At 45.1% G+C, this 27,158-nt stretch overlaps 2 protein-coding genes across 5 annotated transcripts in view; one reads left to right on the top strand and one right to left on the bottom strand.

The window, feature by feature from the left end:
• CPAP (centrosome assembly and centriole elongation protein) overlaps positions 1 to 14,058 on the top strand; it is a 42,805-nt gene extending 28,747 nt beyond the window's left edge. The window contains exons 10-17 of one of the 4 annotated variants that reach the window (XM_008021744.3): positions 4,427 to 4,651; positions 7,815 to 7,899; positions 11,448 to 11,512; positions 11,714 to 11,824; positions 12,628 to 12,768; positions 12,846 to 12,930; positions 13,005 to 13,125; positions 13,728 to 14,058. In XM_008021744.3, the coding sequence (XP_008019935.1) occupies positions 4,427 to 4,651; positions 7,815 to 7,899; positions 11,448 to 11,512; positions 11,714 to 11,824; positions 12,628 to 12,768; positions 12,846 to 12,930; positions 13,005 to 13,125; positions 13,728 to 13,920 (1,026 nt within the window). In that variant the 3' untranslated portion in view covers positions 13,921 to 14,058. Of the gene's footprint in view, positions 1 to 4,426; positions 4,652 to 7,814; positions 11,513 to 11,713; positions 11,825 to 12,627; positions 12,769 to 12,845; positions 12,931 to 13,004; positions 13,190 to 13,727 lie in introns of those variants that run through there. The other 3 variants (XM_008021745.3, XR_012091758.1, XM_008021746.3) reach the window with 3 other exon arrangements.
• Positions 14,059 to 16,344: 2,286 nt separating this feature from the next.
• The window catches only part of RNF17 (ring finger protein 17), a 109,079-nt gene continuing 98,265 nt past the window's right edge, over positions 16,345 to 27,158 (bottom strand). The window contains exons 32-36 of the mRNA XM_037986902.2: positions 25,490 to 25,658; positions 22,017 to 22,152; positions 19,108 to 19,297; positions 16,993 to 17,100; positions 16,345 to 16,540 (exon numbers count right to left, since the gene is read on the bottom strand). Of these exons, the coding sequence (XP_037842830.2) occupies positions 17,002 to 17,100; positions 19,108 to 19,297; positions 22,017 to 22,152; positions 25,490 to 25,658 (594 nt within the window). The 3' untranslated portion in view covers positions 16,345 to 16,540; positions 16,993 to 17,001. The remainder of the gene's footprint in view (positions 16,541 to 16,992; positions 17,101 to 19,107; positions 19,298 to 22,016; positions 22,153 to 25,489; positions 25,659 to 27,158) is intronic.

Below are 27,158 nucleotides of genomic sequence, written 5' to 3'. Positions count from 1 at the left end.
GGTATTCTTTCAGTACATTTATTGAGAACCCCTTTTGTACTAGACATTTGTAGTCATTGAGGAATTGACGATGAGTTAGCCATTTCTGCCCTCCTGGAATTTACATTCATCGTTACTGAGTCATAGCTTTTCACACAGGTTATTTTAATTAATTATAAAATTTCCATTTTGATATTTAAGTGGTCCCAACTTGACCAGTGCGGGAGCCCGTTTAAATCCATGGCTCCCTTGCCACTTAGCACTGCCCTTGGTGTTTTGAGAGCATTGCTTTCTGGAACAACGGGTTATTTGAGACTATTTGGTTTTGGCTTTCTTTCTTTCCTTTTTCTTTTTCTTTTTCTTTTTCTTTGAAACAGTCTTGCTGTGTCACCCAGGATGGAGTGCAGTGGTGCTATCTAGGCTCACTGTAAGCTCTGCCTCCCGGGTTCACGAGTTTCTCCTGCCTCAGCCTCCTGAGTAGCTGGGACTACAGGTGCCTGTGTGTGTGTGTGTGTGTGTGTGTGTGTGTGTGTGTGTGTGTGTGCAGCACCCGGCTAATTGTGTGTGTGTTTGTGTGTTTAGTAGAGACAAGGTTTCATGTCAGCCAGGGGGTGTGTGTGTGTCGTGCCCGGCTAATTGTGTGTGTGTGTTTAGTAGAGACAGGGTTTCATCATGTCAGCTGGGGGTGTGTGTGTGTGTGTTTAGTAGAGACAGGGTTTCACCGTGTTAGCCAGGATGGCCTCCATCTGCTGACCTCGTGATCCGCCCGTCTCGGCCTCCCAAAGTGCTGGGATTACAGGCTTGAGCCACCGCGCCCGGCTTTGGCTTTCTTTTTTAAACCTGCTCTGGTCTGGCATCCACTGCGCTGCAAGGAGCCGGGCTGCTCTGGGGCCGCTCTGGGTGTAGAGCCTGTGGAGGCTGACGGCCTTCTGCAGGTCCGGAGTCCCCTCGGTCTTCCCTGCCTTGGCTCCTGCCCTTTCCTCCCGTTTTCACGGCGCAGGCTCTCAGCTGTGCTCACCGGGCCTGGCCAGCAGGACGTGGAGCCGCTGCAGGGTGTGGTGAGGCTGGGGGACCTGAGATTTCCCGGCCACGCCTCTGAGCTTTCGCGCTGTGCTGGAAGTCTGCTCCCCAGCCGCGGATCCCCCCGCCAGCCAGGCCTGCTGGCTTCACCCCGCAGGTCGTTTCCTGCTGCCCCTTTCTCCTCCCGGCTCCTCTCCCATCTGTCTGGGTCTGGACCCTCACCAGTCCCCCAGCCTAGGGACTCCCTTCTCTTCCTCTCCCCGCTCCCCAGGGTCTCCGCTGGCTGGCTGCGGCCTCCCCCTCCCTCTGCACCCCGAGGGCGTCTCATCCTCCACCCAGTCCATCCCCGTGTCCAGCCCGCGGAGCTCACTCTCCGCCTCTACCTTCTGTCTCCACCGCGCGTTTTGCCCCCAGCCCTTCCTGTCCTTACTGCCTGCTGGCGTTTCTTCAAACAAACTCACCCAACCCCGCAGCCCTCTCTGTGTTTTCCTTTGCAGCAAAACTTAAAAGCCTTGCCCGTATTCACTGTGCCTGGATTTCCAGACGTCACCAGCTGTTTTGCCACACGCCCTGCGGCGTGGCCTCTGGTCATTCTATGGCACTGACGCGGCCCCTGGCGAGTCCTTGTACCCATCCGACCACGAACCCCAGGCCTCGTCGGCAGCGGTCTGCCGGTGTCCATCCTGCTGCCATCCTCCCCTGTGCTTGGGCCAGAGGCCTCGAATCATTCTCGGGGCTTCTCTCGCTCTTCCGCTCCATGCTGTTCTGACAGGAAGTCCACTCAGATTCCAGTTGCCACCTCTGGGTTAATGACTTGGCCTCTGCTCTCACCCAGCCCCTGTGGCGTCGCTCCAGGTGACAACAGATCCCCTTCGCTCAGACACCTCCGTGTGCCTCTGCCTGCCTTCCTCTAAGAGCCTCCGTCCCTGTGTGACTGGGCCTCTTTTCCCCTTCCTGTCCCTGGCCAGTCCTCCTGCCATTTACTTGTCACCTGCGCTGGTCCCTTGCAGTGCTGGCATAGTGCCAGGCACCCTCCTGTTGCTTCCCACACGCGCTGCCTACCCCAGCTATGTTCAGTGACACCCAGCTTATGTCATGCTGCCTCCCCACACAGCCCTGTCACCTCACCTTCCCTGGCTACTCTCCTGTCACCCCCTCACCTGCCCCAGCCACCTTCCCACACTTTCCCGTCACCCCCCTCACCTGCCCCGGCCACCCTCCCACACTCTCCCGTCACCCCCTCACCTGCCCCGGCCACCCTCCCACCTCCCGTCACCCCCTCACCTGCCCCAGCCACCCTCCCACTCTTTCCCGTCACCCCCTCACCTGCCCCGGCCACCCTCCCACACTCTCCCGTCACCCCCTCACCTGCCCCGGCCACCCTCCCACACTCTCCCGTCACCCCCTCACCTGCCCCGGCCACCCTCCCACTCTTTCCCGTCACCCCCTCACCTGCCCCGGCCACCCTCCCACACTCTCCCGTCACCCCCTCACCTGCCCCGGCCACCCTCCCACACTCTCCCGTCACCCCCTCACCTGCCCCGGCCACCCTCCCACTCTTTCCCGTCACCCCCTCACCTGCCCCGGCCACCCTCCCACTCTCTCCCGTCACCCCCTCACCTGCCCCGGCCACCCTCCCACACTCTCCCGTCACCCCCTCACCTGCCCCAGCCACCCTCCCACTCTCTCCCGTCACCCCCTCACCTGCCCCGGCCACCCTCCCACACTCTCCCGTCACCCCCTCACCTGCCCCGGCCACCCTCCCACTCTCTCCCGTCACCCCCTCACCTGCCCCGGCCACCCTCCCACACTCTCCCGTCACCCCCTCACCTGCCCCAGCCACCCTCCCACTCTTTCCCGTCACCCCCTCACCTGCCCCGGCCACCCTCCCACACTCTCCCGTCACCCCCTCACCTGCCCCGGCCACCCTCCCACACTCTCCCGTCACCCCCTCACCTGCCCCGGCCACCCTTCCACACTCTCCCGTCACCCCCTCACCTGCCCCAGCCACCCTCCCACTCTTTCCTGTCACCCCCTCACCTGCCCCGGCCACCCTTCCACTCTTTCCCGTCACCCCCTCACCTGCCCCAGCCACCCTCCCCACTCTTTCCCGTCACCCCCCTCACCTGCCCCGGCCACCCTCCCACTCTTTCCCGTCACCCCCCTCACCTGCCCCGGCCACCCTCCCACTCTCTCCCGTCACCCCCTCACCTGCCCCAGCCACCCTCCCACTCTTTCCCGTCACCCCCTCACCTGCCCCAGCCACCCTCCCACTCTCTCCCGTCACCCCCTCACCTGCCCCAGCCACCCTCCCACTCTTTCCCGTCACCCCCTCACCTGCCCCGGCCACCCTCCCACTCTCTCCCGTCACCCCCTCACCTGCCCCAGCCACCCTCCCATCGCCCTCCCACTGTCTGGCAGAGTGAGCCTCATGAGGTGGAGCTTTGTTCTTAGTATTGCAAGGGCCTGTGACAGTGCCTGATAACAGATATTTTGTAAATATTAATTGCTTTTGAATTCTGCATCCATTTAGACTTATATTTTACCATTTTAGTATGAAATCCATCTTCCTGCATGATAAAAATGCTTACCAGAAAGTTTTCATTTATTGGTCATAATCCGTCTCACAAATGGGAAACCTGATGTTCATGGAGGTTGTGGACCTTGTTTTACGCTTTCAAGTCAGAAAACTCGGACGTGAACCTTGATGTCACCCAATCCAAAGTCCATGCCCTCCATGGTGGGGCCCGGATGTCCTCCCCATCCTCACCAGGCCGCCGTGTGGCCGCCGCAGGGGTTACTGAGTGCAGGGCATGGGCCGGGCCACGCCAGCTGTCTCGCCACTCATGGGCTTCGGTGCCCTACTCCTTCCTTGGCTCGCAGTCAGTCGCTTTCACTTGCAGCTGCACGTGATCTCGAATTGCTTCTAGACATTTCCAGCAGATTCTTCCCTTATTTTAGTCTATCTAAAACAACTCATTTTTTGGAAATTTATTTCTTCTCATGAATTTCAGATAGTTTTCAGGGTGGGTAGTTTTGACTTTGGAATCTTTTTTTCTTTAGCTCTACTCTTCCTTCACTTATTCATGAGTTCCTGTTGCATTTCTTCTTTTCCGGATTTCCCCCATGGATCCCTTTCAGTTAATAGCTCAGGTGAGGTCTTTCCTAGGTCATGGCCGTTTTCTGCTGTTAGCTCCCACATGCTGTCTGCCTTCCTTTCTCCTGGCTTCTGGAATTAGGTTTGCTGATGGTCTATGGTGAGACTCTGATCCCCTCCTCCCGCTGCTGAAAACCGCAGTGGTCTTAGAATGTTGACTAAGCCTTCCCTTTCTGGCTGGCTATTCTGTTTCATTGCTGGGTGTCTATTCTGTTGTCTTAATTCTGGTAATGTAGTAATGCTTTTTTTTTTTTTTTTTTTTTTTGAGAGACTTTAAAACAGCAAATAGCAGATTTACGGGAAGATTTGAAAAGAAAGGAAACCAAATGGTCAAGTACACACGGCCGTCTCAGAAGCCAGATTGAAATGTTAGTCAGAGAGAACACAGACCTCAGGGAAGAAATAAAAGTGATGGAAAGATTCCGACTAGATGCCTGGAAAAGAGCAGAAGCTGTAGAGCGCAGCCTTGAGGTGGAGAAGAAGGACAAGCTCACGGTAGGCGGGGAGGCCGGTGGGTTGTGTCAGGCTGGGGGAGCTTCAGTATCTGAGCATTCAAATTCAGAGAGTCAGAAAGTAGAATGGGGGCTGCCAGGGCCTGGGGGCCAGTGGGGAGGGACTGTGAACGTGGACAGTTTCCATCTTGTAAGATGAAAAGTGTCCTGGAGCTGGATGGAGGGCGATGGTTGCAGTATACCGCAGAGATCCTTAATGCCACTGAAGTGTGCACCTAAACGTGCCGAAGACGGTGAATTTTATGTGATACCTATTTTACCACAACTAAAAAGACTGTCCAAGCGTTGCTATACACGGGTACTTGGCAGACTCATTTCTGTAATTCCTGTGGAGGAGGTTTGCTACAGTAGGCAGATCATCTCTGTTAAAACAGACCAGGGGAGATTCTGGCCGAGAGTTGCACACATAGGACCCTTTTTAATCAAGTAATTGGTCTTTCATTCATCTTTGTGAACCACCAGGGTGTGCCAGGCACTGCGTTAGGTGCTTGGGGTACAGCAGTAAACAGACAAAATTCCTTACCCTTATGAAGCTTACATTCCAGTGGTGGAAGAAAGACTGTAATAAGTCAAATAATAAAACGTGTGGTGTGTGAGATGGTGATGAGACCTTAGGAGAAGCAGGGTGGTGGAGTGGCGTCGCCATCTGGGTGGGACGGCCTGGGACGCGCATGTGAGGAGTGGCTGGGTGGCCGCCTGAGCCTGCAGAGGAGCCCCAGGCTGTAGCCGCTCCTGAGTGGGCCTGGGACGGGGCAATCGGAGAATGGGCGAGGAGCGGTGGGCCAGCCCTTGGGGTGGGATGGGACAGTGGGCGGTGGATGGGAGTCCTAACAGATGGCAGCATGCACCTGGGCGTTTTTTTGAGTGAGTGGGAGTCTGGAGGGCTCTGAAAAAACGGTGCCCAGGCCTCTTACTTTACCTCTGACTGCTGTAGACCAGGAACGGGTGGAAGGGAGCGTGGGCAACACCAGGAACGCGGTAGGGCTTGGGGGACTGGGTGGCAGTGGCGGGTGGAGAGAAGCAGACTGTGTTTGTCGTTGAGCTGTGTGTGTGGTTGGTGGTGACATCAAGGAAGGAGTCAGGAATGGCCTCAACTTAGTTTTGTGTTTTGGTCTCATGAAGGTCCCACTGACTAGGAGCAACTGCAACAAGGGAGCACATGGCCACCAGGAACTCAGGCTTGGACAGGGGACATTGAAATGCCTACGAGACACACGGGAGATCTGACTAGGCAGCTGCACACGGCAGCACGGGCTCCGATTGGGGACAGACACCCGGGGTCATCCGATGTGTGATACGGCACGGGGCAGGGAGAGGCGGCAGGGCTGTGAGTAGGCAGGGAGGAGTGGGTGAGCAGCCAGAGAGCAGGAGGCCAGGAGGCCGTGTGGTGTCCTGAGAACAAGTGAAGGAAAGGCTGCAAGGAGGAGAGTGGCCACCTGTGTTGGGTGTGGCAGCACCTCAGAGGACTGGAACCGGCCGGCCATGGGGTTTAGCAGGTAGGAGGAACTGTGGGCCTTGAGAAGGTCTGTTTCCCTGGAGTGTTGAAGAGGAAAGCCTGATTGGCTGGGAGCAGATAACAGCTTTGTAGTTTGGCAGTAAATTAAGGACATGAGGGTAGTGGCCATAGGGAAAATGTTTTGTTTTTAAGATGGTAAAATTAACAGGTGTTTGTGTATTGGTTGGACTGATTCAGTGGAGAGGAAGATAGCGATGCAGGAGAAGTGGAAGAATTGCAGCAGCACCGTACTTGGCGAAGTGAGAGGAGCTGGGTCCAGGCAGGGGGTGGAGGGCAGGCTGTGACCAGGCAATGGCCTTCCTGCCCAGAGGCGGGAGGTGCAGGCACAGCGCGGGCTTCTGTGAGGGCGGAGGTGGCAGGAGGGGAGGAGATACAGAAAGCCAGAGGTCATCTGTATGAACAAAAGCAGAGGCTGGGGTAATAGAGTGATTCGTGGCTGCACCTGCGCCCACCTGGGTCAGAGACTGAAGTTTTAAAACGAGAACTGCACGTATGTTGTTCTTAGCTTGTGGTCATCCAAGTGAATGCCACCCAGTGAGCAGAGGGAGGGAAGCTAACAGTGCGTGTGACGAGCGACTGCTGCAGAGCATACTTCAGCTGCAAGAGGACAGTGTGGGCCCGGAGGCTTTCAGGACATGGCAAGCACTGGGGGTCGAGGACCCGCAGGGCCATGTCTGTCGGCTGTGAGCGTGGTCAGAGGCAGGGAATTAACAGAATGAGCTGCAAAGACGGGAGAGTAGTGAGAAAGTAGCGTTCTGCTCCTCGCCGCCCCCCACCTTTTAGTGTGAAAGCTTCCCAAAATAGAGAATAGGGGAAAGAATGTACAGTTAACACCTGGGTACCCACTTGGATTCAACCACTAGGAACATTTTGCCATAGTTCTGCCTGTTTCACTGAACCATTTGAAGGTAGTTGTAGGAATCATGGCATCTCACCCCTAAATGCTTTAGCATTTTATTAAATTGCATTAACTTTTGAAGAGACCAGGCTGATTATTTTCTAGAATGCCCCACCTTCTGGATTTTTATAAGTAGAATGCCTTGAAATTAATAATTTTGTGGTTATTGATAATTGCAGATGTTGATAGTATTGATAATGACAAGTTCTAGGGTTGACCACTGGGGTGTGGAGCTGAGGTAGGACACCAAGAAGGACAGCACTGGAAGCATCATCTCCTGGCAGGGAGGGACCTGGTGGGGGCTGGGGCAAGTAGTATTGGGGCTTGACTTGGCCAGAAATGGAGGTGGGATGCAGAGAGGACTCACCCCACCTCCTCCTCACAGGGAGTGCTCAGTGGTGGTCTCGGGGAGAGCTGGGCTCAGCTGGACTGTCCTGGGGGGAGTATGTGTGGGGAGCACCCTGCTCTGTAATGGTCAGAGGAGATGGTTCAGGTTACCTTGCCTGCTGTGTCCTCACTTGAATGTTTGTCAAAAGGAGCGCGCGTGTGTGTGTGTGTGCACGCGTGTAGTGATTCCTAAATAACAGCTTGTTTTCGTCTATTGTATAAATGAAAATAATATGAATAAACAAAACCCACGGCGTTCTCATCACTAGCTGAGTTTTATTAGTTTCACTTAGTGTATTAATAGACTAACACTCATTTTAAATAAAAAATTCTCTTATGCTATAGAACACATCTGTTCGATTTCAAAACAATCAGATTTCTTCAGGAACCCAGGTAGAAAAATACAAGAAAAATCATCTTCCAATGCAAGGTAAGAGGCTGCATGATCTTTTTACAAAACATTTCAGAATGTAAAGAATAAACAGTTTATACCCAACTTAATAAAACACTGTAAATGTAATTGAAGCTCCTGTGCACCATCTTATTCCCCCAGTTAATTTCTGCCCTGATAATGGCCCATGCTTTTTTTTAGATTCTTTTACCATGTTGTGTTCATAAATTGATAGACTGGTTGAGCATCCCAAATCCGAAACTTCCTGAAGGCAAGAGTGATGCTCAAAGGAAACATTCATTGGAGCATTCTGAATGTGGATTAGGGATGCTCTACCAGTAAGTATTTGCAAATATTTCAAAACTTGGAAAAAAAAATGGAGATCTGCAACACTGTTCGCAAGCATTTTGGGTGAGGGACACTCACCCTGTGGTATTGTTACATATTCTATGTGTCGTCCTGCAATTTTTCTCTCAATACCGTATGACTCACCCATCTTCACACACAGAACCTCCAGTGGATTGATTTTAGTAGCTATAGAGATGGCGTTAGCATTCCTGCTGAGGGGCAGGTAGGTTTCATGCTAATGAGGAGGGCTGCAGAGCCTGTCTTGATCCTGTGGCTTCTCTAGGATCCACGTGAAGAGGAAGATGCCGGCTGGGCCGTGTCAGCTGGAGGTTTTCCCTTTGCTCTGGTACCATGGTCGTACCAGTTTTTTACTGTCAGCAGAGTTTGCTCTTCATACTTGCAAACACTTGATCTGGCCAGACTTTAAAATTTTGGCCAGTTGATGTAAAATGATGGTTCATTCCGTGAGCTGGTAAGGCCCTGTGAGCATTTCTTACATTTAGTCAGCATTCGAGGTTCCCCTTTTGTGAACTGCCTGTTCCTTTGTCCATTTAAAATTTTGGATGTGTGTGTGTGTTTTCTCCTTATAAAGTTAATTATTCTGCATACTAATCCTTTGTCAGTTACAAGGACTGCTAATTTCTCCCAATCTGGGTTCAGTTTTTCAGTTTGTGTTTTTTAATGTTTTTCCTTGTAATGTTGACTTTACCAGTCTTTTAAAACAGGTTTTGGTTTTCATGACTTTAATTCTTCTCAATCCTCAGGCCGTAAGTACACCGTTTTCTTCTGTGCGTTTTTGCATTCACATCTGAGTTTTTAATCTGGAATTTTAAAAAATTATTTTCGTGAAATAAATTTAGAAAAGATATATGCAACTTGACAATTACAAAGCATATACTTGGATTACCACCACCTGCTTAAAGACAGAGATCAGTGGCAGCCCAGAACTGCCCTCCATGGAGTCCATGGCTTTTCTTTATGGCATACTCATTTTCTCATGCTCTGCTTCATTGCGCCCTCAGATACTGTGGTTTTTTTACAAACGGAAGATTTGTAGCAACTCTGCACTGAGCAAGTCTGTTGGTGCCATTTTCCAATGGCATGTGCTCACTTTGGTAGTATACATTAGCAGTCCCCAGCCTTTTTGGCATCAGGGACCAATTTCGTGGAAGATAATTTTTGCAGGGACTGGGGGAAGGGGGATGGTTTTGGGATGATTTAGCACATTAAATTTATTGTGCACTTTAATTCTAATATTATTACATTGTAACATATAATGAAATAATTATATGACTCACTATAACGTAGAATCAGGGGGAGCCCTGAGCCTGTTTTCCGCAATTAGATGGTCCCATCTGGGGGTGATGGGAGACAGTGACAGATCATCAGGCATTAGATTCTCACAAGGAGTGCGCAACCTGGATCCCGGGCACATGCAGTTCACAATAGGGCTCTTGCTCCTGCGAGAATCTAATGCCGCTGCTGATCTGACAGGAGGCGGCGCTCCGGTGGTGATGCGAGTTTTGGGGCGCTGCTGTAAATACAGGTGAAGCTTTGCTGGCTCGCCCACCCGCTGCTCGTCTCCTGCTGTGCGGCCCAGTTCCTACAGGCCACAGACCAGTATATGGCGGGGCTTGGGGCCCCCTGGTGTAAGTGGTGTATTTATAACCTACATACATTGCAAATCAGTATCTTCTCCTGGTTCATGGCTTGTCTTTTTGCTCTTTATAGTGTCTTTTGATGAACCTAAATTCTTAAAGTAGTTCACTTTCAGCTTTTCCCTTTGGGCCGTGCTTCTTAGTTCTTTCCCTCTCAGGGTCATAAACATCCCTCCCCTAGTACCTACCCAGCTATTCCAGCTATTCCAGCACTGTATACCCTCTAGCTTCCTCTGTCCCCACTTTCCAGGGTGGGTTCACACAGTCCTCTGGACAGTGTGCTTGCACCTGGAGCCTGTCCATGGCCCCGATCACCTCTCCTTATCCTGCCCAGCTGGTAGATACTTTGGGGGTTCAAGTTAAAGTTAGTTCATAATCAGCCTGAGAAGAATTAAACTTGATATATAGTGGCTTTGCAGCCTGGTTCTGCCTTTTATTAGTTGACAACCTTGGCAGGTTATTTAACCACTTAGCCTTGGTTTTCTTGCCTATAAAATGGGAATATTATTCTAGTCTTTTCTGTAGAGGTGGTTATGAGAAATGATGTCACACAGCTTTAGTCATACTTAACTTTGCACACATAACCTCTGGGGGTGAAGCTTGACATTCTTGTGTCATCCCAAACAGAGCACTCCTGCTCTCCCCCAGAGCCTTGCCTGCCATCTGCCCCTTGGCTCAAGCCCAAACGCCTGTGTACTCCGAGTACCTTTTCTGTTATCCTTCACCATCGACTCCCAGCAGTCCCTAGACTGATCCTTCGGATGTTATTTTCTGGATCTGTTAGTTACACTGAATCATGAAATTGCTGATGTGTGGCAGTTTGGGACCTATAAATCAGTCATTTCCCGTGGTGTAATGGAACCATTCCTGTCTCACAGGCACAGCACAGCCGCCTCACACGCCTGGCAGCTTGTTGGCTGACCGCCTGCCTCCGCTGTCCTCCTTCAGGCCGTTCTCCTGTAACCTCCAGCTCCGTTACACTTTTCACATGTAGCTCAGATTCTGGCACTTGCTCGAGACCCTTCCCAGTTGAGTGTTTACAATATGAATTGGCACAGGATGAAAATACTGGCACTTCAGTGTATTTTGAGATTCACCTCACTTTGTTGTTGGTGGAGGTGTGTTTATTTTGTAGTGTATGTGTTGATGGTACAGTATGTGATGGGTGTGCTGGTCACATTATAAAAAGTGTACACCACAGCCACAGGGGCATTGATGTTTTAACTAAATACCCCGTTATCTGGTGAAGCCAAATTCCACAGGTGTTAGATGCCTTTTATCTGCACCTTACACCTTGTGATTGTCTCTGAAATACATTTGGGTCTGTCTGTCGGGCCGTTTGATCACCTGTCTCTTCCCCAGGATTGTAAACTCTGAGAACAGATATTGTCTTCTTGGACATCTAGGACTTGAGTGCCTGTGTCAGAGAACTACACATTAGTAAAGAAAAACATTAAGACATCCTTAACTAACGGATAAAGGACAGTAGTTCACAGGATATGAACTAAGGAAATGTTTGATCATACTAGTAAAATTTTCAATTAACTGTTAAATCTAACTCTGACAATTTTATTCTAATAGGCAATCCACCTCGAAGATCCAAGTCTGCACCTCCTCGTGATTTAGGCAATTCGGATGAGGGACAAGTAAATCTCTGTTTTTATATATTCAAACATACATTACTCAGGCTTGAAATCAATTTGTGAATAGACTTAAGTTTCTAAGCCACATGTAAAAGAGAGTTTTTACTTAACATTATAAATGTTACATTTTGTAAACACTAGTATCAGCATCTGGCTTCGGAAGTAAGAGGAGGTTTTAGCTGCTAAAATGTCTTGTGCTTACAGGCTGCCTCTCCCAGGGAGCCACTTGAACCACTGACCTTCCCAGATCCTGAATATAAAGAGGAAGAGGAAGACCACAACATACAGGGAGAAATTAGTCATCCTGATGGAAAGGTTAAAATTTTTTTTGAAATAATGAATTCTAAAAAACATTGGTTAAAACAGTTGAAACACATAGAATCTAAAATAAGGGCTCTTTGGATAACTTGCCTTTAGATGCCATTTCTCATTCAGAGATTCAGCAGAAGAAGGCATACAATCTCTAGGATTTTTGTTCTTACTCCAAAGCCTTTGTAATCCTTGGCACTTCTTAAAAGCTTCATTCTAGGTCTTCCTTTCTTGCAGCCTTTCTTATGCTGATCCTGAGTCAGGGGCCTCTCTCCCCGTCTCCAGCCAACAGAGTTTTATTCTTATGCTTAGGAAAGTTTCTTAGTGGGAAAACTGCCTGGGGGTTCCAGCTAAAGGGAATGAGGAGGAAAGGGATATATACAGGTTAGAGGTGATGAGGGAATTGTTCCCTCAGGTTTATGGAAAATTTATTTTTCAAATACCCTAAACTGGTCCATTTCTATTGAAATTATAGGGATAGAGTTCATTGCTATCCTTGAGGAGTGACAGAAGGACAAACGGCAACAGTCAAAAGTAGTAGTTAGACTTTCCTGTACGTCTACTTTAGGGTAACAAATCATTGATAAGGGAAGGTTTTCTTTTTTAGATGAATTCCAGCTAATACATGGAAAAGGAATGAGAAAATTAGAAAATCACGAGTTTGCTACTTCTGACGAAATAAAGGATCTTTTGAGGGAATGTTTTACATTTTATTACAAAAAAATTCAAAGTAGGCAGTTGGGAGGAGAATTAGGCATATCTTGGTCAGGAGAAAATCTTCCTTAGGTGACAATCTTGTGTTGTTTTAGGTGGAAAAGGTTTATAAGAATGGGTGTCGTGTTATACTGTTTCCCAATGGAACTCGGAAGGAAGTGAGTGCAGATGGGAAGACCATCACCGTCACTTTCTTTAATGGTGACGTGAAGCAGGTCATGCCAGACCAGAGAGTGGTATGTGTCCAGAGGCGTTCTCCTCCATAGCTTAACCATCTCGGGAGAAAAGGCAGACTGACTGTGTGTCTTTACAGATCTACTACTACGCAGCTGCCCAGACCACTCACACGACGTACCCGGAGGGACTGGAAGTCTTACATTTCTCAAGTGGACAAATAGGTACAAACTTGTTTCACCCTCTCATTAAATTCTTTCCCTCCTTCAAAAAATATTTATTGTAACTTTTTAAACAGAAAAACATTTCCCAGATGGAAGAAAAGAAATCACGTTTCCTGACCAGACTGTTAAAAACTTATTTCCTGATGGACAAGAAGAAAGCATTTTTCCAGACGGTACAATTGTCAGAGTACGACGGTATGACACCATTATGTTCACAGAAAAACCACTCAGTGTGACAGCTCTTCACTGTGCTCAGAAGGTGCCCCAGCCTTGCATTTCTGATGACACACGACATCGTATTAGGGGGTTCAGTTTGAATGAATGTCCCATAGGCATGTCAAGCAGTCAACTTGATGTGAATTATTTTTCACATTCTGCTTTTTCATTCCATTCTTTCAAAACAGATTTTAAGTTTGATCATGCCCCTTCCCAGGAATGGCTCTCTTCCCCACCTGATACAGAGCAAGCACTCAGATGGTTTTAAAATGTGTGAAAGAAGGGCCCATTTTAATATAACAACCAAGAGGAAGAACACAAGTTTAAAAAAATCCCTAAGCATTTTGTGGTGAAAATATAAATGATTAAAACAAGCTTTTAATAGGTACATGTAAATGCTGATCTGATAATTGGAACTATCACCATGAAGCAGAACCACTGAAGAAAATTACAATTGTATAGGGGAAAGAACCAAGGGATGTCTCCAGAAGTAGCTGCCAGAATCAAAAGGCTACTTTTCAATAGTTTTCCTGTTGCCTATTTTCTATTTTTTTAAAGAAATTCTATTTTAAATTTTACAGTGATGGCAACAAACTCATAGAGTTTAATAATGGCCAAAGAGAACTACATACTGCCCAGTTCAAGAGACGGGAATACCCAGATGGCACTGTTAAAACCGTATATGCAAACGGTCATCAAGAAACGAAGTACAGATCTGGTCGGATAAGAGTTAAGGACAAGGAGGGTAATGTGCTAATGGACACGGAGCTGTGACGATCCCTGTGTGATCATGAAGTAACAGTAACTGATTTTTCTTGTTAAAAAATGTACATTTATTGTGGATTCTGTTTAATTTATTGTGTATGTGTGGGGAAAAGATTGGATTCTAAAATAAATGTTTATCCTGTGGCATCTTCATTTTTATATTCTTTGAAATGCAATGATAGCTCATTTATAATTCACCTACCCTGCCTTTCAACAGAGTAAGGAAAGCATTTTTACTCTTTAGAAACTCTGTACAGGTTTTTACAATAAGTGGGTGTGTTTATTGGTTAGAAATGGCTATAAAAACCAAGAAGTACAGGAAGTACATTACATAGATGTCCCACAGGCACATCAGCCATCGAGCACTGGACTTGCACAGAAAGTGTACTCAAGGAGTAAACACGTCTCTGTAGCCAAAATATTACTATGTTCAGTTAGTACCAAAATTAAAGCAGTTGATCTACTACAGAGGTTCATTAATTATAATAGAATGGGGAGTTACAACAGTGGATGAAAATAAATAGGTCACACACAACAAGTAGTAATCATAGTAAGGAGAAAACAGTTATAACAAGGCAGACACTGTAATGTCTCAAAATGGGACACCTGAGAGGAGAGGGGGCATGAACGATGAGTAGCCGGTGTTAACCCATGGACCACCACCACCTTCATGTTATCACAGTGAGATTACTGTAGCCTCATGGAGGCAAGATGTCCCTGAAGGATGGGCAAGTCACCTACTTGTAAATTTATATAATAATTCCAGATTGGTCTAGATAGACCTTACCTGTCACATACACCATGAATCAGGTTTTGTTAATGAAATCTATCAATTCCAGGTGACAACAATATGAAAAATAAAACTTTTCAAAGAAAGTACATATATATCTCAGAAGAGGTAAGGATTTTTAAATGAGACAAAAAGCACAAACCTTAAAGGAAAACATTGATAGGCCAGGCATGGTGGCTCATGCCTATAATCCCAGCACTTTGGGAGACGAAAGTTGGCAGATCACTTGAGGTCAGGAGTTCGAGACCAGCCTGGCCAACATGGTGAAACCCTGTCTCTACTAAAAATACAAAAATTAACTGGGTGTGGTGGTGCATGCCTGTAATCCCAGCTACTTGGGAGGTAGGACAATCGCTTGAACCCAGGTGGCGGAGGTTGCAGTGAGCTGAGACCATGCCACTGCACTCCAGTCTAGGTGAGAGTGAGACTCTTGTCTCAAAGGGGGGGAAAAAAAAGGAAAAAATGTTGCTAACTGAGCGAACATTTCTGTCAAATGATATTACAAAACGGGAAACGCAAGCCCCAGACTCGAAGACATACAACTGATCAGGGATGATTAGAATACATCGTTTCTACCAATCAGTAAGAGAATTGCAAATAATTCAATAGGAAAATAGACAAAATGTGAACAAGCAATAAACAAGTGACAGAATGGTCACCAGCTAATAAACCAGTGAATGCATATTCAACGAGATGCGCAGTGAGATACCTTTTCTTACTAATACCACTGTGGCAAAAGTCTGGTGACACCAAGTGCTGACAAGGAGCTCAGACAACCAGCGGTGGGATAAATTGGTAGAATATACTGTTCAGAAAGCAAAAAAGTAGTTGGAAAGTAATTGTAAAAGTAAAAATTTAACCCCATGACCCAGCAAATTCCATCACTATGTATATGTACTAGAAAACTGCTCATGTATACAAGGCTCCTAAAGGAATATTTATGAGAAAAAAACTGGTAATGGAGTATCAGGATAAATTATGTGCACGGATGGATATAGCAGTAAAAGTGAATCGAGTTACACATACCAACATGGATAAATAGCAAACAAAATAGAAAAGATGATTGTGTGACAGCAGATACATTAAAAAACACACAGAGCAATACTGTATCATTTATGGATGCATTCATATGTAGTAAATTATAAAGACCTTTATATGAATGATAAACACCAAATCATAACAGTGGTATTTACCTCTTAATATGGTTGGCTGTGGTCCCACCCAAAATCTGCAGCTGTTCTCATAATGAGTTCTGACAAGATCTGATGGTTTTATAAGGGGCGTTCCCCCCTTTGCTTTGCATTTCTCCCTCCTGCCACCTTGTGAAGAAGGTGATTTGCTTCCCCTTCACCTTCTGCCATGTTTGTAAGTTTCCTGAGGCCTCCCCAGCCATGTGTATCTGAGAGTCAATTAAACCTCTTTCCTTTCTAAATTACCCAGTCGCAGGCAGTTCTTTCTATCAGTGTAAGAACATACTAACTAATACACTTCTACAGAAGGCAGGGAGAATGTGCTTGGGAGCAGCTTTTTCGTACTAATGTCTTACTACTTAAGCTGAATCATCAGGTATAAAATGAATAAATTTTTTTCATGTGTCTTAGCTATTTCATTTTTAAATTATGGTAAAATAAAACAAGCAAATGTTTGGAAGCAAACATTTATTAACTTTTTTTTTCCACACAATTCCTAACAGCTCGATATGTAAAAATGAGGAGAGGTAAAGCACTATTGCTGAACAAGTTAAGAAAATTAAGCCTGAAATAGTCTAAATGTAAGACATAGTCTAAACATAACAGAAAACTTTCTTCTAAGCTTCTATAGATGCTCTGCACTGTATACCTGAAAAACAAAATGTGTTATTTTAAACCTTTGCTTAATGTAAATGTGCAAGTCTAGCTGAATCTTCCTTATGGACAAGATAAAAAGTTAGCTGGCTACCCATGTACTTTAGTAACTTGGTATGAGGATGGTGGCTGCTCAGTAGTTCTGTGTGCTTAGCGGGTATTTATGTGCTTTACTTCCAGTGCCCACTCTCTCCTGCTGTCCCCATGTACCCTGGTACTGTGAGAGTCATGACAGCCCATCCAAGCGTCCTTACAGATAGGGGGCCTCTTTGATACTAGTCCTGACTAGGTGAGAAGGCCTATGAAGAAATCTGGAAGAGATTCTTGTGGAGCGCTGCTGTTATTCCTTTGAGAAATCAAGGAAAATCCATGGATGCTTTTCTGATCCATCTAGCATTAATCTCCACTAGTCCCATGCCTTATGCTATGAATAGAACAAGAACTTACACTTAGGCGTTATTCATCTTTATCTGCAAGCCCCATTTCTACTAATGGCATATGAACTGGATGCTGCTCATCGTCATATAATGTCACTATCTGTTCTGGTGCCGGAGCCTAAAATTAAAAGATACAGTTGTCAAGAAAACAGTAATGTCTTTGCTGCCTTTTCCCTCTCACATCTGGTCATTCACACAGGTGGAAAAAGGCGTTCTCTCAGGGGCCTATTGATAATTTGTACTCTATGCTTCCAAAAGGCATCTGTGGTGGTTTCTTGCAAAACCCCCTTCTTTCCATTCTTCTGCTCTATTTAAATTCCTTCTCACAAGGTTTTCCTAAATGAAGCCAGGGGGCTTTGCCGCCACCATCCCTTGTTACAGGTCATTTGCATTCCACACAAAGCATTATACCTTTATGCATAAACTGACAGTGATGGTTAATACTAGTTGTTAACTTCGCTGGATTGAGGGATACCTCAATGGCTGGTGAAGCATTTCTAGGTGTGTCTGTGAGGGTGTTTTCAGAGGAGCCTGGTGCTAAATCAATGGACAGAGGAAGACCCACTCTCCATGTGGGCAAGGGACATCCAGTTGGCTGGGAGACAAACAGGCAGAAAGGGGGTTCTCTGCTCTCCTTCCTGAGTAGGGGACACCTTTTCTCCTCCTCCCCTCGGACATCAGCCTCCAGATTCTTTGGCTTTTGGACTGTAGGACTTGCACCAGTGACCTCCCAGGGGCTCTTTGGCCTCGGACTAGCGGCTGCATTGTCAGCTTCCCTAGTTCTGAGGCCTCCAGACTGACCCAGGCTACCAGCTTCTCTGGTTCTCCAGCTTGCAGACAGCCTATCATACGACTTCACCTTTGATTGTGTGAGCCAGTTCCCTTAATAAATCCTCTCATATATCTATGGTTCTGATTATCCTTATATACTCACAAAATTTTGAATATTAGAGAAGTGAAAAAATACAGATCTGTCAGAAATACTTGCCCTATTTTCACTGGGTTGAGAGAAAGCCTGGATGAGCTAGTCATACCACTCTGCACATGCAACAGCACATCTACAGGGATTTTCAAAACGCACTTTCCAGGAACCATGCTGACTGATGATGAGCTCATTTTTGTCACAGCCAGTGTGTCAGGAATCCCCAAATCATGGCACAGGCAGGAATCACAGAGGAGGGAAGCAGGTTGAGCTGCACACCAGCAGTGAGGACTAGGTGAACTGAACGTCACGTCACACGTTCCCATCTAAGGGGCTGCTGCTACACTTTCAGCTGACTCTGCCATTTCAGGGGGATGGGAAGACCCAGGATTCCTAGTTTTTAGAATATCTCATCAGGGCCAGAAATACAGACTTTTTGGGTAAGATTTCCAATTTTAAAACACTATGCTAAATAAAACAAGGTACAGGCCAGATTCTGTCTGGGGGCTACTGTGACATGCTGAGCCTCAAAACAAGAAAACATTTACATGAAACACAGTCTGGAGTTTTTTAGTTGACCTTTTGATGCAGGTTCTACTATATCAAATAATTCAAAAGTAGTACAATTATGAGATTAGTACAATTAGTGTAATTCAAGCCTTTCTATAATGACCAGAACTACCATTCTTTCCCACTCTTCTTTTAGGATGCAGCTGAAATGCCACATTCCTGTTTTACTTATTCAGTTAAATACTTGAGTGGCTTCTAAGCGGCAGCTCAAACACCCTCTCCTGACCTCTCCAGATGCAAATAATCATTTCCTCTCACACTTCCCCCACCCACAAAGTTAGCTATAGCTCTGTTATAGTACTTATTTCATTCAACCTCACACTAATTGTTTGCATATTTGTTTCCCTATTATAATTATGGGATAGTCATCTTGAGCATTTTATTAATTACATAAATGATATTTTATATCACCATAGGGGTAAGCAGTTTGTTAAACATAAACTAAGACATTTTAACAAGCCTTAAAATTAAGCTTTATATGTATATATAAAGCTATACATATAAACTATATCCTATGTAGCTTTGTATGCTTTAGTATACTCTTGCATGTAGACATTGCATAGAAACAAACACTTTACAAAGTGTGGACACAGAAATAGCTTTGCAATAATTGTGGCTAGTTGAGACACTTACCATGGACACAGCATAAAGTTGTTTTCCTTGAAGACAGTCTATCATAGCCCACAGTGCCTCCATACTCCATTTGGGACAATATGGAATTCTTGTCTCCCCTAGATCCCTTAAGGGAGGTTTAAACCCTGCCAAGAGAACCTTTATGGCTCGAGCTGGATACCGCATAAGATGAGGAGGAATTTGGCACAGTCTGTCACAAAAGAAATTCTTAAATTAAAATTCTCTTCCAGCTGAAACTATACAATTCTTAGAAGAAAACATAGGGGAAAAGCTTTGTAACATTGGATTTTGCAGTGATTTTTTTGGATACGACCCCAAAAGCACAGGAAATGAGAAAAATCAGATAAAATGGACTTCCTAAAAAAATAAACTGCTGTGTATCAAAGGATACAACAGAGCAAAAAGGCAACCTACAGAATGGGAGAAAACATACATAAACATGGACATTAAAGATCTACAAATGACCAACGAGCACATGACGGGATGTTCAACATCAGTAATCATGAGGGAAATGCAAATCAAATCCAAAGTGAGATTCCACGTCACACCTACTAGATGACTACTATAAAACAACAAAACCACAAGTGCCGGTGAGGATGTGCAGGAACTGGAACCTTTGCGCTCTTAGTGAGAATGTAAAATGGTGCAGCCACTGTGGGAAACAGCATGGAGGTTCCTCAAAAATTAAGGATAGACCATATGATCCAGCAGTTCCATTTCTGGGTATATACCCAAAATAACTGAAAGAAGGTACTCAAAGAGATAAATGTATTCCCACGTTCATAGAAGCATTATCCACAAGAGCCAAAAGTGGGGAGCAACCCAAGTTCCACCTTCCAGGGAAGGGATAAATAAGATGTAGTATACACGGTATGAGGGGGCTTCAAAAAGTTCATGGAAAGATGAAATTAAGATGAAAATAAAAAATGTAAACTTTATTTCTCAACATAAGTTCCATCAAGACCATGACACATTTGTAAGCTATGATAACAGCCCTTTAGTCCATCCCTTAAGAACTGAGGGTCCTGGGAATATAACCATGTCAATGTAATCTTACATTATTAACTGGAGAAAAATGGGTACCCTTTAAATACTTTTTAAGATTAGGAAACAAAAAAACAATCTAGAAAGGGCCAAATCAGGACTGTAAAGTGGATGCCTAATGATTTAGGTAAAACTCTTGCAAAATCGCCCTTGTTTGATGAGAGGAATGAGCAGGAGCACTGTGGTGGTGAAGGACTCTGGTGAAGCTTTCCCAGGCGTTTTCCTGCTAAAGCTTTGGCCAACTTTCTCAAACACTCATAAGATGATGATGATGATGTCATTCTTTGGCTTTCCAGAAAGCCGGCAAGCAAAATGCCTTTGGCATCCAAAGAAGGAAAAACAAATGGTTGCCATGACCCTTGCTCTTGACCGGTCCATTTTTGACTGGACCACTTCCGCCTCCTTGTTTTCACTGTGCTCTGCCTTCAGGATCACACTGGTAAAGCCATGTTTCATCTGCAATTGCAGTTCTTTGAAGAAATGCTTCAGGGTCCTTATCTTGCTTGTCTACCATTTCCATGGAAAGCTCTGCTCCTATCTGAAGCTGATCTGGGTCCAACAGGTTTGGCACCCACTGAGTGGAGAGTTTCCTCAACTCTTTCAGTCAGCATCGTATAAGCTGAACCAACTGAAATGCCTTTGGTGTTGGCTATTATTTCTGCTGTTGTCAGTCCTCTTCAATTAGGGCATGAACAAGATTAATTTTTTTTTCCTCACAAATTGATGTGGAAGGACTACTGCTACGGGCTTCATCTTCAACATCATCTTATCCCTTCATAAAACAAGTTATCCATTTGTAAACTGCTTTCTTTGGGGCACTGTTTCCATAAAGTTTTTATAAAGCAAAAATGGTATCACCATTCCTCCACCCAAGCTTCACCATAAATTTGATGTTTCTTGTTGTTTCCATTTGAGCAGAATTCATGTTGCACTTATCCTTTTTAGTGTCTCAAACAAGATCCTGTTCAGACATGTTAGAACAAGTTAGCATAATTTTGGTGAAAAAATTTTGAAATCCATGCAGTTTTTTCATAGTCTGCATTTTCCATGAACTTTTTGAAGACCCCTCATATATATAATGGAATATTATTCAGCCTTAAGTAAATTCGGACACACGCTACAACATGGATGAATCTTTAAAAATCATGCTATTGAAATACGCCGACACAAAAGGACAAATACTGTATGAATTTACTTACATGAGGTACCGAGAACAGGCAAGTTCAGAGACAGGAGACCATGGGTTACTAGGGATTAGGTGAGAATGGACTATGATCTTATTATTTAATACGTACAGGGTTTCTGTTTGGAATAACAAAATTGTTCTGGAAATGGAAAGTGGTGACAGTTGTATAACCTTGTGAATGTATTATGCCAGTTATTATACTTAAAAATAGCGAAAATGGGCCAGGTGTGGTGGCTCACGCCTGTAATCCCAGCACTTAGGGAGGCTGAGGCGGGGGGATAACCTGAGGTCAAGAGTTCGAGACCAGCCTGGCCAACATGGCGAAACCTCATCTCTATTAAAAATATAAAAACATCAGCTGGGATGGTGGCAGGCACCTGTAATTCTAGCTACTAGGGAGGCTGAGGCAGGAGAATCGCTTGAACCTGGGAGATGGAGGTTGCAGGGAGCCGAGATTGCGTCACTATACTCCAGCCTGGGCGACAGAGCAAGACTCCATCTCAGGAAAAAAAAAAGCTAAAATGGTAAATTTTATGTATACTTTAACTCGATAAAAATTCCCAATTTATAAACAGCCTTAGAATAACCCTTTTCTTTTAAAAGAGGCAAAATATTCTCAATAAGAAAACTATTTAAAAAAACAGAAACCTAATTCAACACCCCGACATTTATTTTCAACCTGTTTAATGTCAGCTTTGCAGTTGATCCATAATCAACAAATTGTACTAGGATAGATAAAGGATTAAATTCTTTAATGGAAACAATCTTCGCTCTATACCATAAGCCATCATCATATTCTGCAAGGCAAGGCATTTCTGGAAAGACAGAAAAAGGGAAAAAATCATATTGTCTTTTATTAAATATTTTAATCCAAAGGAAATCAGCATATCAAAGGGCTACCTGCACCCCATGTTTGTTGCAGCACTACTCACAATAGCCAAGATATGGAATCAACCCAGGTGTCCATCAACAGATGAATGAATACAGAAAATGTGCTGATTGTATACACAATGGAATACTATTCGGCCATAAAAAAGAATGGAATCCTGTTATTTGCAGTAACATGGATGGATCATTATATTAACTAAGATAAGACAAGCACAGAAAGACAAGTATCGCATGTTCTCACTCATATGAGAGCTAAAAAAGTGCATCTCATGAGGATAACAAGTAGATTAATGGTTACATGAGGCCATAAAAGGCAAATATACATGTGTTTGGGGTTGGGGGATGAAGAAGGTTGGTTGATAGGTACAAACATATAGTTGGAAGGAATAAGTTCCAATATTTGATAGCAGAGTAAGGTACCTAGTTCACAACAATGGATTGTATATTTCAGATTAACCAGAAGTCTTGAAATGTTCCCAACACATAGAAGTAACTGCTCGAGGTGATGAATAACCTACTGTCTTGATAATTATGCACTCTATGCATGTAATATCACATGTACCCCATAAATATATACAATTATGTATCAAAAATGTTTAATACAGAAAAGTACAAAGAAGAAAATGTAACAAATATATGCTCACCATCCAGAATTAAACACTAAACAGTTGGCCTTATGTTGGCTTCTCTTTCTCTGTTTGTATTTTGTAAGCCTTTGTTCACTAAATAAAGGCACTCTCCCATTCTGAGTTGCTACTTCTTGTATTCTTATTATGAGCTTATTAGCTCATATTGCCACTGCCCCAACTTCTGATACTCCCCTAGTCTCTTCTAGCGTGGGCCATCATCTTTGGCAAAGGATGATAACTATTTGCTGTTCCTGCCTTCCATTCTGTCCTCCCATTCATTTGCTGTGGGACCACCAAAATTAAATTTTTTAAAATGTAATTACATTGCTCTTATTTAAAATTCTTTAATGGTACACCTTAACTGTCTGTAATATCAAGTCCTTATTACAATTTACAGGCTTCTTCAATTGTTTGTTCTCCCAAACAACTTCTACCACATTTCCTCAATGAGTTACCTAAACAGGATTACTTAAAATTTTGATCCCTCTATTTAGCTTATGACTGTCCCCCTCATCTAGAGTGTTTTCCTGAGCCCTTCTTTTTTATGATGTTTATCATAAACATCAAGAAAACATTCTGACAGTTTTTAGGGTATTCATTGCCTTGAGCAGTTATCATTCTTCTTTTAAAGCCCAGCTCCAACATGATCAACAAAGCCCTAACAACTGATCACTGCTTTCCCTGATTCTACAGCATTACACACACTCCTTTAAGAGGAGCTATTCTTTTCATACTCTACTTGGTTTATCTGTCTCTTCTCTGCTTAGAGCACTTGTTCTTGAGTGCAGAGCTGTTGTTTGTATTCCTAACACGGCACCTGACACAAGCTCAGTAAAAAAAAGTGTACTAATGAGTGCTAGGCTTGAGTCAAACTGTGGGAAAATCAGTACAGTGTGCACTTCCCTTGTACATCCTCAGATTTCAGAGTGATGGCATGTGCCTCAGTTTCCTATCTTCTTCTACTTCCTAACGTCATATGCTTTTTATGTAATTTCACAGAGAATTCCACTTGTGGGCAAGTGACACTGAAATACATGACTAATGAATAAAGATTTTTATTTCAAGTGATTTTAATTAAAGAGTTATAGACAATTTCTTTCATATATAAATTCATCAGGGCCAGGAACGGAGGCTCATGCCTGTAATCCCAGCACTTTGGGAGGCCGAGGTGGGCAGATCACCGGAGGTCAGGAGTTCGAGACCAGTCTGACCAACATGGAGAAACCCCATCTCCACTAAAAATACAAAATTAGCCAGGCGAGGTGGTGCGTGCCTGTAATCCCAGCTACTTGGGAGGCTGAGGCAGGAGAATTGCTGAATGTGGGAGGCACAAGTTGCAGTGAGCCGACACTGAGCCATTGCACTCCAGCCTGGGCAACAAGAGTGAAACTCTGTCTCAGAAAAAAAAAAAAAAAAAAAAAAGGTCATCAGTGAAACAATAAAGAATCTCATCTGGGCCGGGCGCAGTGACTCACGCCTGTAATCCCAGCACTTTGGGAGGCCGAGGCAGGCAGATCACAAAGTCAGGAATTTGAGACCAGACTGGCCAAGATGGTGAAACCCCGTCTCTACGAAAAATACAAAAATTAGCTGGGCATAGTGGTACATGCCTGTAATCCTAGCTACTCAGGAGGCTGAGGTAGGAGAATTGCTTAAGCCCAGGAGGCGGAGGTTGCAGTGAGCACCACTGCACTCCAGCCTGGGTGACACAGCAAGACTCATCTTTTAAAAAAAAAAAAAAAAAAAAAAAAGGCTGGGCACGTTGGCTCATGCCTATAATCCTAGCATTTTGGGAGACCAAGGTGGGCAGTTCACTTGAGTTCAGGAGCTTGACACCAGCCTGGTTAACATGGGGAAATCCCATCTCTACTAAAAATACAAAAATTGGCTGGGCATGGTGGCATGCACCTGTAATCCCAACTACTTGGGAGGCTGAGGCAGGAGAATCGCTTGAACCCGGGAGCAGGAGGTTGCAGTGAGCCGAGATCACGTCACTGCACTCCGGCTTGGGCAACAAAACAAGACTCTGTCTCAAAACACAAACAAAAAACTCACGGAATACTGGTAAGACATTAAGATGATGTGTTTTTCCTTTGCTAAAATATCAAGAATACATCTCTAACACATACTGCAATAACTAGACACATTTTCCTCAGAGGAGAATCACACATATTTAATAAAGATGGGAAGAATGGACTGAAAAGATGAAGAGTAGAAATTTGACCTATCCTGACAGAACAGGTCATACTTTGAGCCTCCACCTCACGATTATCGTAGGTGGCTTGTAATTAAAATGATGACCATTAAGGTCTGAATGACAACTCTTGCAACTTCAGCTACTGATAACCTCAAACTCAGAAAATAATCTTTATGCACTTTTCCAACACCATCTCATTTGTGGAACGTGAACGTGCCCCCCAAGGGAGTTTACTAAATGTCTCTTAGTTCACCTTCCTTATCTAGAAAATGAGAAAGAGGTCATCTTCTGGGTATCTCGAGGATTCCAGGAAATCATGCATGTAAAGTGAATACAAGACAAATATCAACATTAGAGATAGCCCAAGGTCATCAGCCCATTAAAACAAAATCCAAGTTTTATTAAGTATCCTGTTTCATTCAAATGTAGTAAGTATACCTGTTCTAAAATCCGTCAGAGGAGGAAGTGCCTCTACCTTCTTATTAACCCTCTGCAGTGCTTCATCAAGGCTCTCGGATTCCGATTCCCCGCTGACTCCACTATCATCTGTGTCACTATGCTGGTTAGAGTGGTTACAGGTTTCTATAGAATCAAGGCAAATATACACCTAAGTGGGGAGAAGGAAAGGAAAACTTTCAGATTCTGGAATTTCAAGCATTTATGTGGACAAAATTACTGTGGCAGACGGCCTCCAGCGATGCCCCCAGAGACCTCTACACCTTCTGATATTCACCTCCTATTCCTTCCCACATCCTACCACACTTATCTTGTGATCAAGAGAACACGATCAGGCTGGGCATGGAGGTTCATGCCTATAATCCCAGCACTTTGGAAAGCTGAGGTGGGAGGATCACTTGAGCTCATGAGTTCAAGACCAGCCTGAGTAACACAGTGAGACCACATCTCTACTAAGAATCAAAAACATTAGGCCGGGCGCGGTGGCTCACGCCTGTAATCCCAGCACTTTGGGAGGCCGAGGCGGGGTGAATCACGAGGGCAGGAGATCGAGACCATCCTGGCTAACATGGTGAAACCTCATCTCCACTAAAAATGCAAAACAAAAATTAGCCACACGTGGTGGCGGCCGCCTGTAGTCTCGATACTCTGGAGGCTGAGGCGGGAGAATGGCATGAACCCGGGAGGTGGAGCTTGCAGTTGAACTGAGATGGCACCACTGCACTCCAGCCTGGGAGACAGAGCAAGACTCTGTTTAATAATAATAACAGTAGTAGTAATCACAATTAGCTGGGCATGGTAGTACACACCTGTAGTCCCACCTGCTCGGGAGCCCGAGGCAGGAGGAATGCTTGAGCCTGGGAAATCAAGGCTTCAGTGAGCTATGTTTATGTCACTGCACTCTCCAGCCTGGATGACAAAACGTGTCCTCTATCTCAAAACAAACAAACAAATAAAAAAAACCACACAACTACAGTGACAGTGTGTGACTCCTGAGACTGGCATATAAGGACATGTAGCTTCTGTCTTGGTAGAGCTGTCCCAGGGATTTCTTGTGCCAGGAAGCCATAGCCATGCTGCAAGCAGACAATCGGAGAGGCCACAGGCAGGAAACAGCCTTCCAGGTGGTGCCATGTGAGTCTTTTCGAAAGTGGTTTCTGCAGTCCCTGTCAACATCATGGCTGCAACCTCCTGAGAGCCTAAGCTAGAGTGCTTAACTCAGCATCTCCCAGATTCCTGACCCTCATGTGAGTTTGTATTAAGCTGCTAAGTTTAGGGGTAAATTGTGATGCAGCAATAAATAAGCAAAATTACCAAAACCAGCAATAGTTGTTTAGCAACTACATACAGCATAACATGCTACTTACTCTGCTCTCTGATGAAATTAGAAAGCAAATCCTTCCCTTGCCTGTGAGAGAATGGCCTATGAAGGAGCTGCTGAAGCTACTTATTTCTTCCTCTCTTTGTTAGCCAAGGACATGTAATTGAACTTTCAGTGCCTTTATTCATCATTCAATCAATATTCACCAGGTGCCTAGTATTTATCAGGCACTACTCTAAGTTCTGGGGATACCTCAATGAACAACATGGAGCTATACCCTAAGGGGAGGCAGACAAACCTAGTTAAGTGGGACACAGTGTCAGCCAGGTG

Source organism: Chlorocebus sabaeus, chromosome 3, assembly GCF_047675955.1.
Source record: "Chlorocebus sabaeus isolate Y175 chromosome 3, mChlSab1.0.hap1, whole genome shotgun sequence".
NCBI lineage: Eukaryota > Metazoa > Chordata > Mammalia > Primates > Cercopithecidae > Chlorocebus > Chlorocebus sabaeus.
This window is presented reverse-complemented; position numbering and strand designations above follow the sequence as displayed.